The sequence below is a fragment of the Lithobates pipiens genome, unplaced genomic scaffold, assembly GCF_037356315.1.
Source record: "Lithobates pipiens isolate NorthernLeopardFrog02 unplaced genomic scaffold, aLitPip1_a1.2 Scaffold_18, whole genome shotgun sequence".
In the NCBI taxonomy this organism is placed as follows: Eukaryota; Metazoa; Chordata; class Amphibia; order Anura; family Ranidae; genus Lithobates; species Lithobates pipiens.
In genome coordinates, this window is record NW_027507758.1 from 570986714 (window position 1) to 570999378 (window position 12665).

The 12665-nt window shown below is 43.2% G+C and overlaps 1 protein-coding gene across 1 annotated transcript in view; it reads left to right on the forward strand.

Moving 5' to 3' along the window:
* Positions 1-11768, forward strand: part of EFHC1 (EF-hand domain containing 1) — a 28406-nt gene extending 16638 nt beyond the window's left edge. Inside the window, exons 7-10 of the mRNA XM_077489026.1 lie at positions 2189-2329; positions 6345-6558; positions 8058-8207; positions 11573-11768. Of these exons, the coding sequence (XP_077345152.1) occupies positions 2189-2329; positions 6345-6558; positions 8058-8176 (474 nt within the window). The 3' untranslated portion in view covers positions 8177-8207; positions 11573-11768. The remainder of the gene's footprint in view (positions 1-2188; positions 2330-6344; positions 6559-8057; positions 8208-11572) is intronic.
* Positions 11769-12665: the final 897 nt, after the last annotated feature.

A 12665-nucleotide genomic window follows, 5' to 3' on the forward strand; every position in this document is an offset into this window, starting at 1 on the left:
CCTCCCAGTTCCCTATCCTTACTTGTGGCTGTGAGCTAAGTGAGGGGGTTGGGAAAGGGCTGGGAGAACATTGCTCTCTATCACGGCTTAGTTCTTGCCCAGCTTTGGTCAGGTTTGTTGAAGCCTTCAAACACCCTTCAGGTCTAGTTGAACATAGTATTAAACCCCCAGTGTTTTTTAGTTGAACACAAAAAAGAAAATTCCCCAGTAAACAATTTTTTTCAAATTCTTACCCTAGCGCTTGCAGTTTACAACTTTTAATGCTGCTGGCTCATGCTTTTTCAGTGCTGCTTCCCTGAACTTTACAGGAAAGAGCCTTGTACCCACAGGTAAGCCTATAATAAAGCTTACCTGTAGGCACAGGGAATATCTCCTAAACTTGTGGTGTTTAGGAGATATTCCCACTGAACGCAGCCGGTGACGTCACTAGCTCATGCCTTCTCCGTGCTGCTTCCCTGAACTGCACAAGAAAGAGCTAAAGCGGAGTTCCACCCACTTTTGAGAGGTGGTCTTAAATAAAAGATCACCTCTTCACCACTCGTTTTTGCCTAGTTAGAAAATTAATTTTTTCTTCTAATTTAGCTTTTTATGAAGTACAGCCTATACTTCCGATCCATCTGGTCTGCGGCGCAGGACGTCATATTCTCTACTTCGGCGAGCCCCCCGATGTCTTCTGGGACATGTGTGTGTCCCAGAAGGTAGCGGGCAGTTCACAAAGCACCGTGCTACTCGCGAATGCGCAGAAGGAAATGGGCAGTGAGGTCGCAAGGCTCCACTGCCTGTTTCCCTTAATTAGAATGGCGGCGCCTGCACCCGATCCAATGGGTAGCGGACATTGTGGGCTCCCTGGACAGGCAAGTGTCCTTATTAACAGTCTGCAGCTACAGTGTTTGAATAAAAAATAAAAATAAATTGCGGGTGGTACACATCTTTAACGTGGTAGTAAAGCCATTTTTTGGACTTGTATTATAGGCTTACCTGTGGGCACATTGAATATCTGCTAAACTTAAGATATTCCCACTGGATGCAAGTGGTGACATTACAGACGCATTTACTCTAAAGGTTCGGCATACCGTGCCAGATCTTCAGAGCTACATGCCTCAGCTGATGGCGCCCACGTGCATGTGCAGGAGTGATGTCATTGTGGCCCCAGCCACTGATACAGCCATAGCCTGCTAACCTGGAATGAAGACCGGGTGTAGATGGAAGCCCTGTCAGTGGTGACAGTGCACCGCTGGAGGGCTTCATTTTAAGGTAAGTATTTCATAATGTGCTAGTATGCAATGCATATTAGAACATTATACCGTTGCCTTTGCAGGAGATTTTTTATTTATTTTTTGCTAATCATGGTTTACAACCACTAGACCAGTGGGCAGTGCACTCACCAGTCAGTCTGTTAGCTTGGAGGAGGGAAAGGAGAGTATGGAGGATCAGGAGAGTGCCTTGCTGCCCTAGGCTATGGGGCTGTGTGTTTCTCTTAATTCACACAGTGTAGGGAGACAAACTCTAGTCCCTGCATGTAAGGGTGACTCCAAAGGATGCTGCAAGAGGAAGGAGCCACCCTGAAACAGGAAACCTGGGGCAGCATTCATGGCACCAGCTGGAACATAGGCAAGGAAAGAAAGAAAGATAAAGAAGCTGCACACTCAGTAAGTGGTTAAATCAGCTGCTGAACATATTTCATAAATGGAGGGTTTAATATAATTTTTAGGATGTTGTATACAGATCTTCATGGGATATGATCTCTGTCATAACATAATGAAGAGAAAGTGTGCCAGATCCATAGGGGAGGTGATAGCTCTCACTGGTTCCAATGACAAATATCAGAGCTTGGATTTATCCTCACTTTAGAAAGATTTTCTCTCACTTCCTGTTTCTCCAAGATAAGAGGTGAGGGGAAACAAATGGGGACGCACCCAGAAATAAACACCCAACAGAAGTTCTCATTTTTTTTTGCCCACTGTGTGAAACGCCAATAAACATTTTGGTTGTTACTAGTCACATTCCCCAATGTATAAATGAACAATAGAGGGACCCTTGACAGCCTTTATGTTAGAATAATGACCCAGAATACAACCTTCCTGGAAATACACCATTGTTTTCCTGTAGTATAAATGGTGGTGGTTATACGAGGTGATGGCTCCTCCTGATGTTGTGTTATCTGTATTTCTCTAACTTGTGTCACCAGGAGATCCCACCTTACAATGGTTTCGGCCTGCTGGAAGACTCTCTTCAGAACTGTCTGACTCTGATTCCCAAGCCGCCCAAGAAAGACGTGATTAAAATGTTAGAGAACGACCACAAAGTCCTGAGATATGCAGCTAGTCTGGTAAGAAGGAATTATCAGTCAGGGTAAACAGACACCAACCCCCACCTGCTGAGACCATATTCACATTATACACGGAGCAAATGTTTTCTGGTTGGAGATCTATTCATGGATGGACACTTTAACACAATTTATAAAGCCATTTCAGTTATAGGCTGACATATTAAGGCTGGTCATAGGAAAATATATTTCTGAGAACAAAGAGGGTAAGATCAGAGCAGTGGCATCTACTTTTCACCAAATGGTAAAGGGGATGAGGCCCCAAAATGGAACCAATGTCAGAGCCCCTCCCCCCCCAAAGTACCTATCCCTTCATGTTGAGAACATGCAGCCTGGTATGGTTCAGAATGGGGGAGGGGGGCGCTTGTTTGTCCCCTCCCTTTCCTGACCTGCATGCTCAGATAAGGGTCTGGTATGGATTTTGGGAGGGACCCCACGCCATTTTTCTTAACAAATTTTCTCCTCTGAGTCCATACTAGACGTGAAGTGCCTGGTATGGACCCCATGCGTTTTTCTTTTTTTTCCCAATTTTTTTTATTTGCCTGCATTTTTTATTTATTTTTTACATTCAGTGGTCAGCGGGGGACAGCTGATATTACATTGGTTGTTAGGGACACAGCAGCTGGCTTCCCTGCCCTCTCCTTAACAACCAGCTATATACAGAGTTTGAAGTTCAGTTCGGTCACTTTTGTGAAAAACGGATGTCAGCGGACATGAAAACAGATGTAAAAATGTACATCTGTATCTGTTTTTGATCTTTTTTTTGTTTTTACAAAAAAAAAAAAAATGACAACTGAACTAAAAAACGGAACCACCGTGTGAAAGTTCCCTAACACTGCACTTCACCCTGAACACACCATCCCCACCGTGAAACATGGTGGTGGCAGCATCATCTTATGAGGATGCTTTGCTGATGTAGAGACAGGGAAGCTGGTCAGAGTTTCTATTTTTAATTATGTTATATAATTTTTTTTATACTTTACTATACTTTTTTTATTATTTTGTATGGAAGGGGGCTCAGGGAAGTTGCCCCTTTTGCCCCCTTATAAATGCAGCACTGCCTACAGCAGCTAAATTACCAAGAACCCTCGCTGGGGTCCTGGCATGTAATCTTTTGTACATTTGCATATGTGAGGGGAGGTCAAAGAGCAGCTGCATTTAACTTACTTGATATTGAGGCCTCAAGTTTAGCCCCTGACAAAGCCAAAGGGCCACACGCAATATTTACAAAAGGTAATGCTAAAGCAAGCTAGTAAAGCCTGAAAAGATGCAACAGGAGATGATCAGAGGCTGTAGCCATACTATAAGGCCACTTGCACACGATAATCCTGTTTGGGATCTACTTTTTCAGACTTTTTTTTTTGTATTTTTGCGCATATGCATTCGCGCACATTTTTGCACATGCTTGTTCTCGCATTGACAATGTCAATGGACAAATCTGTGTGAATTTTCACGCAAATGTGCACATTTACGTGCATGAGACGTGAATTCGTTTTTTTTTTTTTACTGAAGAGTACACAGTGCTTGTTTACGCGCACGTGCCTGCGTGCATAGGCACATTTTGGATCTGTAAAAATATAAGTTGTACTGAGCTTTTTTAAGCTGCAGTGTGAAAGAGGCCTAAGAGTTATTAAAGAGGAAGTAAACCCTGATGAGTTTACTTCCTCTTTTTTTCCCTGCAAAGGTAAAGCATAATGGACTCCTATGCATCGCATAGTAGCCCATTATGTGTCACTTACCTGACACAGGAGCCAGCGAAGTCGCCGCTGTCCCCTGTAGTCCGCCGCATCCATCTTGCTTGTGGCGTCTCGCAGCTCCGCCGAATGACAGCGGCGAAGCCGCGATGACGTCACTCCCGCGCATGCGCATGGGAGTGGCGTCTCGCAGCTCCACCGCTGTCATTCGGCAAAGCCGCGATGACGTCACTCCCGCGCATGCGCACGGGAGTCGACAAATGCGGCAGCTCCATTCTTGGAACTGCCGCGTTTAGTGCGCCTGCGCGCCGCTGTCTACGGCGAATGCGCCGTAGACAGCGGTGCCCGTTTTCGGGCAAATATCTCCTAAACCATATAGGTTTAGGAGATATTTCTTGGACCTACAGGTAAGCCTTAATCTAGGCTTACCTGTAGGTCAAAGTGGTTTGTAAGGGTTTACTTCCTCTTTAAGAAACTGGGGACAGCAGTAAAATAGCACATAGCGTCTTTCAAAAATTTTTTTTTTTGCAATGTGCTAAAAAACTTGCAGTATTTTAATGCCGCCACCCACCGACATGCTTAACAATCAGGAAATAGCTGGTTGTCAAGGAGGCAGCACCCATTAATAACTTGCCAAGACTCATGCTGTCAGCGGGATTTCTTGCTGACAGCAAAAACAAAACAAAAAAAATAATTTTTTTTGTTTGCAAATAATTTTTTTTATTTTTAAATGGTGTTGGCTGTTTTTTTTAAACATTTTTTTTAAGCCAGCTCCTCTTTTGTGTACATTCTGCTGTCAGCGGGCAATTCCACTGACAGCAAATGTGTCATGATTGTTAAGGACACAGCAGGTGCTGGCTACTTGACAAACAACTGAAATAAAAAAAATAAAAAAAAACAATTTATTTAACTTGCATGCCTAGACCGCCACTTATTTAATGCATGCATTTATTTTCTTTACTAAGTTGACTTTCATGCAGTATTTACCAAGCATTTTTGCTTTTTGAGGTAAATACCACATAAAGGGATAGCGAATTGACTTTTCAAGTATATTTTAGAAAAATGTGTCACACGACCCAAATGCCACATGCAATATCCCTTAATGAAATGAGCACACTGTGTTACTGGCAGGATCACTAGGTAAAAATAATATAGCGATACCCTCACTTAAGAGGGCCGCAAGTTTGGTTTGGGTCCTGAGCACAGCTCCGCCAACCCCCCGGCAATCTGCACTACCCACTTTGGCACAGTTAGTATCTAGCAATACACATTAAATCACTTATACTCTAAATATGTGTGTGTGCGTGCGTGGATAACTCAAGCTCATAGACAATCCTTGAAAGTATATAACTGACTTTACTTATTGTTTTTATAAAAGGAATAACATGAATCAAACATTTGGATTGCAACACATAAACAGGTCCCTGCAGTAACCAGTGATAAAGAAACAGAGTAGTCAGCATAATAAAGTATTTCTATGCAACTCTAGTGCTGCCCTTTTTCAGCTACTTCCCCGCATGGGTAAACTAACACCTAGCACTCTCTACCTATGCAGTCAGGCCTGACTGATCTAGATGGAAGTCCAGTAAAACAATATTCGCTAGCAATCTTTCGGTGGTGCACTTGAAGAACAACTTTGTAATCCAAACGAATAATAAAGATAAAGCATCTGTCTTTAAACAGCTCTCACCACCCGGACAAGTCCAAGTCCGGTTTCTCTGCCTTTTCGTCTAGGAACAGGAATCCACCGACCTCCGAGTCTTCAATCCTTCTGGTGTACTGCAGCAAGGAATGAGAAAATGTCTCTCAGGTGCAACTAGGCTGGCAGAGAGCTCTTTGGAAAAGAGCACAAGGCCCAGGCTTCAGGCCTTGTGCCTCAGCAGTTCAGCACAGATCTCCTCTTGCTTGAAGAGAGGGGGGGTGTCCAAAGAGAGCGAACTAGGCCTCTCCCCCTCCTTATATTTCCTCCCCCATAAGTCTCTGGGGCATAACTCAAAGCATCCTGGGAACCAGCGGGGTTCTGGGAACAGTAGTTTTATAGTTCTTAAAGAGACCCCGCTACAATAAAAAGGGAAAAGAAAACGAATGCAGCCACCACATTAAAGGACTGGTATGCTGCAATAAATACTCTTGAATTTTCTGACTTTTGTTTTGTTTTTTACATCAGAGTTGCTTATAATATATGCATTGAGCCTTCTTCAAGCTTCCCCTGAGCTGTTAACTTGCTTAAGCATTCCCATTGACTTGCATAAGGGTGACAAGCAGTTAAGATCCAAACAAATGCCCATGTACTATACACATAAGCCTTCATATTTCCTCCTTAGGACTCAATGAACCCTGAAGATAAAGGAAGGCGTTTTATCCTCTCTTACTACCTCTCTGACGATATGATCAGCATCTATGAGCCTCAGATCCGAAATTCTGGAATTATTGGAGGAAAATTTCTAGAAAGGACCAGAGTCCCGAAACCAGGTTCTTCCATTGATAATCCCAGTTACTATGGGCCGTCAGACTTCAAAATTGGCTCCGTGGTGGAAGGTTTGTCACGTACCTTGGGATGTAATGGGCCCCACCTTAATAGCGTTTTCTGCTTTATAGGTTCATCTAATCCAGGGGTCTCCAAAGATATGGCCCTCCAGTTGTTCACGAACTACAATTCCCATCATGCCTCATGGGACATGTAGTTCCGCAACAGCTGGGGGACCGTAGTTTGGAGATCCCTTAATCCTTTCTTTAACCTCTTGTCAATGTTCAATGTACTCCAGTATTTATATTTTAATGCCAATACTCCCCCTAAAGTAAAATTCCTCTTTCCCACTGCTTTTCATGCATGTTAGTGGACAGGCAGCTCAAGCTCAGCCGAGTATTTTTTTTGCATTATTTATAAAGATAAATTTACATTTCAATGTACTACCAAGGGGGGAGGCTGGCAATACATGCCATTTCACTCTGCAGGTCTGCCTTCCAGACCCGCAAGAAATCAGCAAGTGATTCTTGTATGCTCCTACAGGTCCAATTTAAAGTATGTAATAGCGGCAATATGGACACCGCTGATGTAGTTTTAAAGATGTATACTCCACCCTGAAACACTAGTTCTGGTGACCCGGGTGTGTCCAAGGAATTCCATTAAAGTGGATGTAAACCCAATTTTTTTTTTTTTTTTTAAGACTTGCACCTTGTACAGTATAGGATTTCATGTCACTTGTGCCCAGTTTTGCCAGGAAGAGCTAATCCAGCTCTGAGCAATCCTCTTATCTTTTTTCTGTGAGATAAAAACTGACACACAGAGATATAGGAGTCAGTCTCCCCCCCTTGCTGTGAGTGACAGGCGATTTATATATCTCATGCACAAGTGTGAGAGAGACATTCTGTGTACTTCAGATCCCCTCCTCCTTTCTTCTCCAGCTCTCCCAGGATTGGCTGCTCCACACCTCAGCATGACTGGGCATGCTGAAGTCATGTGGTGACTTTTCTGGGTTTTCACTGGATGTTAGTGATCGTAGCAGAAGTTCAGTGTAAGAAATACATATTAACAAGGGGAGTGTAGAGGTGGGCGGGGAGTCTATTGACATCACGACTCCGCCCACAAGCTCCAGACAACAGACCCACCCACAGAATCTGCAGTTTTTCAGGTCTCAGAACAGAGGGGAGACATTTGACAGGTAAGGATACATGCAGGAGGCATGTATATATAGATAATCACTATGGCAGTCATTTAGAAAGGTTGAGAGTGGGTTTACATCCACTTTAATTTGCAGGGATTTGCTCCCACTTCCTGTTTGGCTATGGGACAGGAAGTGAGGGGAAATCTCCGCAATAGGACACAGATGCTGAAATAAATAAATAAATAAATAAATAAATCTCACTGGGGTTATAGCCCTCACTTGCTCTATCCAAAATGAAAAGCAAAAATGTTGCCTGTAGTTCTACTTTAAGCTCCCTACAGTCCTATAAATATATTGAGCCATGTTTGATATTAAAAAACAAACAAAAAAAAAAAGGTGCAAAAAATAAATGTAATTTCCTCTATTTTCCAGTGTTCAGGCACAGATTCATCATCACAAATGCAGATGAGTATGTATTAAATTACATAAGGGCACACAAAGACCAGTTTCCTAGTGAAGTACTGAATTCACTGGAGAGTCACTTACAATAATCGCCCACTAGAGGGAGACAGAGTACAAAAGGTAAGGCAAATGTTTGCAGGAAACAGAATTCTAAATGTATTTAAAGGACATCATTGTTCCATTACAAGATTGCATCCAAACGCCTAAAAAAACATATGCAAAAAGGCATCCAAAAGGCACTTGCAAATATTACAGAAAGGGTAAAATAATCCTTTAAGGAAACATGTATTGAGAAAACTCAATGGCTGCCATTAGTTAGGGGTGACACAGGGTGTAGTGGCTAGTACTCTTGCCTAGCAGTAAAAAGGGTCGCTGGTACGAAACCCAACCACAACACTACCTGCCTGGAGTTTGCATGTTCTCCCTGTGCAAATACCCACATGAAATCCCTGTGGGTTTCCTCTGGGTACTCTGGTTTCCTCCCACACTCTAAAGACATGATTGTAGGTTAATTGGGTTCTGTCTAAATTGGCCCTAGTATATGAATGTGAGTTAGGGACAAAGAGGGCGCCAAGTACCTTAAATAATAATAATTTACTATTGAAAATAAAATGTTTCTACCCAAAATAGCTAAAAAGGTCAGTTCTCATTTCCTGTGACTTGACATTAAACTCAGCACAGAGATGCAAAGTTCCTGCTATGCCTACAGTAAGGTGCTACTGCCGGAAAAGTACCAGAACAAATTTCGACCTGTAATAGAAACATAATCTTTCTTAAGCCTAGTACACACGATCAGAAAACCATACTATAATCTGATCGTTAGTACACAGCTTTTCGACCAGTACAGATCATGCAAAATTATCCGAAGGGACAAGCATGATAATGTTTCTCGTATGATACCAGGTCGTATGATTTTCATCTAATCAGTACAGTTTCCGGCTGAAAATACAATACAAATATACTACATCACAATTTTTTATTGTCGTACTAGAATTTCCGTAGCTTTAGTAACCTCTTTATTTTCAATATGGAGATTATAAAAAATAAAGGATAATCATTCGTCCAATATTCTCATCATGTGTACCAGGCTTTCGATAACCATTGGTCACTCTAAACAAGTCCATTTTTGCAAGCTGTTATAAACCACTGGGACATGAACTGCCACCTCCCAGGCCTCCAGTTGCTGATCCCCCAACCTCCCATAGTGGCCTACGGTGCCCCTTAACCCCTCAGTGCCCCAAGCTTCTTGAGATACCTTAGATCCCTACAGTGTTCCTTAGCCTGCTATAGAGCCTCCAGCCCCCATAGTGCCCTCCATCTCCAACAGTGCTTCCAAGCCCCTGCAGTGTCCTCAAGTTTGCCATAGTGTCCCTACAAAGCCACTCTCCCTCTCCAGAGACTTTATCCCCCACAGGGACCACCAAGTCTGCTGTAATGACGCCTACCAGGCCCTGCTCTCAATAAGGTCTGGTTCAAACCTAGCGAAGCAGTACACCGCTCAAAGTAATCACCCTCATCTGTTCCACCTCCACTGCACAAAGGGTGCGGGCTTTGCACTTAGCAGATGATCTGGTATGAAGAAATGTCTGGATGGGGCACTCCAATTGAGTCAAAAACATACGATAATCGATACAGCAAATGAGTGAAGGGGATACAGCATGGGTGCTCAACCTGTGGTCCCCCAGCTGTTGCAGAACTACAAGTCCCATCATGCCTCGGCCTGTGGGAGTTATGCTTGTAACTGTCAGCCTTGCAGTGCCTCATGGGACTTGTCGTTTTGCAATAGCTGGAGGACCACAGGTTGAGCGCTCATGGGATACAGCATACAGTACAGCTAACGCGTTTCACAACAGACTCTGTGCTTAATCATAGCTGGAAATATAAGCTAACACACAGTTATATATAAACATTAAGGATGAGCTCAGGCGTGTTCTCAACTCCACGTGCTCACACCCGCCAGGAAGCTGACACTCAAGGGCAACAGAACAAGGGTGCACACATTGCTTCAGGCAAAAAATGGACACACCCGATCAAAGGTGCTAATCCCGGCTTATCACCGTAGGCAATATCAATAAGAGAAGAAAAGATTGATGGCACACTTGAATCCAAAAGATGCTGTAGAAATTTCTTTATGGGCAACCGCAGATCGGGAAAGGTCTCACTGCCTGTGATTAGCGCTGCGGAGTGTCAGCTTCCTGGCGGGAACAGGCATGTGGAGTTGCGAACACGCCTGAGCTCATCCTTAATAAACATACATGTTATACTGGCCTTGATCTATCGAACCTTCAATCCAAAATGGCCATGCGTAGCTAATGAGGCACGGATGTAAGTAGATAATTAACCATCTTATCTCACCTCACAGACCCCTCATTTGAATCATTTATAAAAGAATCTGAAAAACAGATCCAAATGTTAAATATGTAAAAACAAATAGCAAAAAAAAAACTAAGCATTTTTGGTGCTTTTTGCAGAAACGCACCACAGTTCATTTAACATGGTTTCCTATGGGACGTTCACATCTTTGCATTTTTTTAAGCGCTGTGTTCTTGGAAAGGATCAGGGACTTTTTTAAATGCAAAACTTCAATGGAAAATCTGCAGAAAAGAATGTGGTGCGGTTTTGCAAAAAAAATAAAATAAAAAATGCACATCACAAATCGCAGCAAAATTGCTTGTGCAAAAACACACTACACACATGGATCAAAAGCAAACTGCGTAGGTGTGAACCGAGCCTAGGGTTGAGAGACACTGTTCTAGATATAATACCAGCCATTACAAACAATGTAGCTTTAACCAGTAGGATGGTGACATTTCAGACCAAAAGAAAAAAAAAATTACAAAACGAGCATTTGAAACAAAGGTGTTTTCTAGGGCCAATATATTCAAGGACAAGCCTCTAAACTTTGGGGCTGTCACTTGGAGGAAGTGACAGTAGGCATGTATGTCAGGACTGGGGAGGGCGTGCAGCGATACACTTTGGGCCCTCAAGATTTTACTCAACCTACTCCTCCCAGGATTCCCAGTCTCTTCCAGACAGTAACTGGAGAGGATCCAGAGCAGACGCCGAGCACCATGGAGCAGACGTGGCCTAAATATGTAATAATTCCTGAGCAGTGAGTCACAGGGGCTGGATAAAGTAACGCTAACACACAGCCGCCACAGACAAATTTGGCTTTTCACCGAGAATACTAGGCCTCATTTATTAAAGTGTCCAGAAGAAGATCTGTTCATGGTGCATGTTAAGAACAAGGGTCTCCCTTTCATACTCCTAGAGTAGCATGGGAAAATGAGATGGAGAACCTCATTGGCTGCTCCAAGAAATGGGGCCAGTTCCTTCAGATTCCAAGACATAAGGTCTAATGAATCCACCACACATCTGACTACTGTGCAGAAGGTTTTTTAGCCTCCTACAATGCTAATCTAATGCTATGAGAAGTTATTCAGTGTCATCATCCGTTATCCTAACACTGGTCTGTCTGTTCATAGCACTTCTGATCTCCAAGAGACGCTCAACTGACCAATCACCTGTGAGATGACATCAAGGGTGCCAATCAGTGACATCACAGCAGGCCCCACGGATTATTATTCATTACTTTCCAGCCTCAGAAGTGGGGTACAACTGATTATTTATTGTATGCTTCTATTGAAAGAATTAAAAAAAAAAAAAATTTTGTTCATTGTATCCCTTTGGATTCTTAATGCTATACCAGATGGGGCATATATAGGACAGTGGAGCTGCCAGAAAATTTCTAAAGTATTGATTACTTACTATGGTCAGGAGTCGGGCAACCCATTTTAAATAGCACAACATTAGGGGTCTTATCTTTTTCAATCATCCAAAAGATTTATAAAGTAATTCACATACTTTTGTACTCACCTTAATCCTTCAATATAGTACCATAGCTTTGAAACTGAAACAAGGAAGCAGTGCTGCACTTTTCTTCTGAAAATGCTAGTTACCTGGTTGTCATAATGACCCTTTCACTTACATATAGAAAGCGTTCTTCTGATCTGCATGTTTTTTTTCCCAGGCCAGTGGCTTTATGCATAAGCAGCATAGCAGCCAGGCAAATGTAGTATCTGTGTCACTGCACCACCTTCTGCTTGCTTTTTGGTCCACCTGCACCACTGATCCACCACCTGCTAGCTCTTTGGTGTAGCCGGGCCACCGGCTCACTGCCAGCCAACTGGTGCCACCACCCCACTTCCTGCCAGCTTTATTATATCGACCTTTGCCACCGCCCTGCTTGTTCTTTGGTCTATCTGAGCCAGCTCTTTCATCTACTTGTACCATTGCCCTTCTATTGCTAGATCTACCCTATACAACGGTTTCTTCTCTTTCCATTTTTTTTGGTCTACCAAGGCCACCTCTCCTCTCAAGTACCTCCTACTACCCTTCACAGCAAGCAAAGCCCTGTGCAAGTCTGACTTCAACTTTCGCCAGGCCTTATGTGACCATCACACTCAGTTTTGTAGCTGGAATGTGGAGGAATTCCATTCCACCACCTCCAGTTCTCACCATCGGCTGCTGGAGGTGTCACAGAAAAAGCTGAACCCTGCACTCTGTACTCAACACACC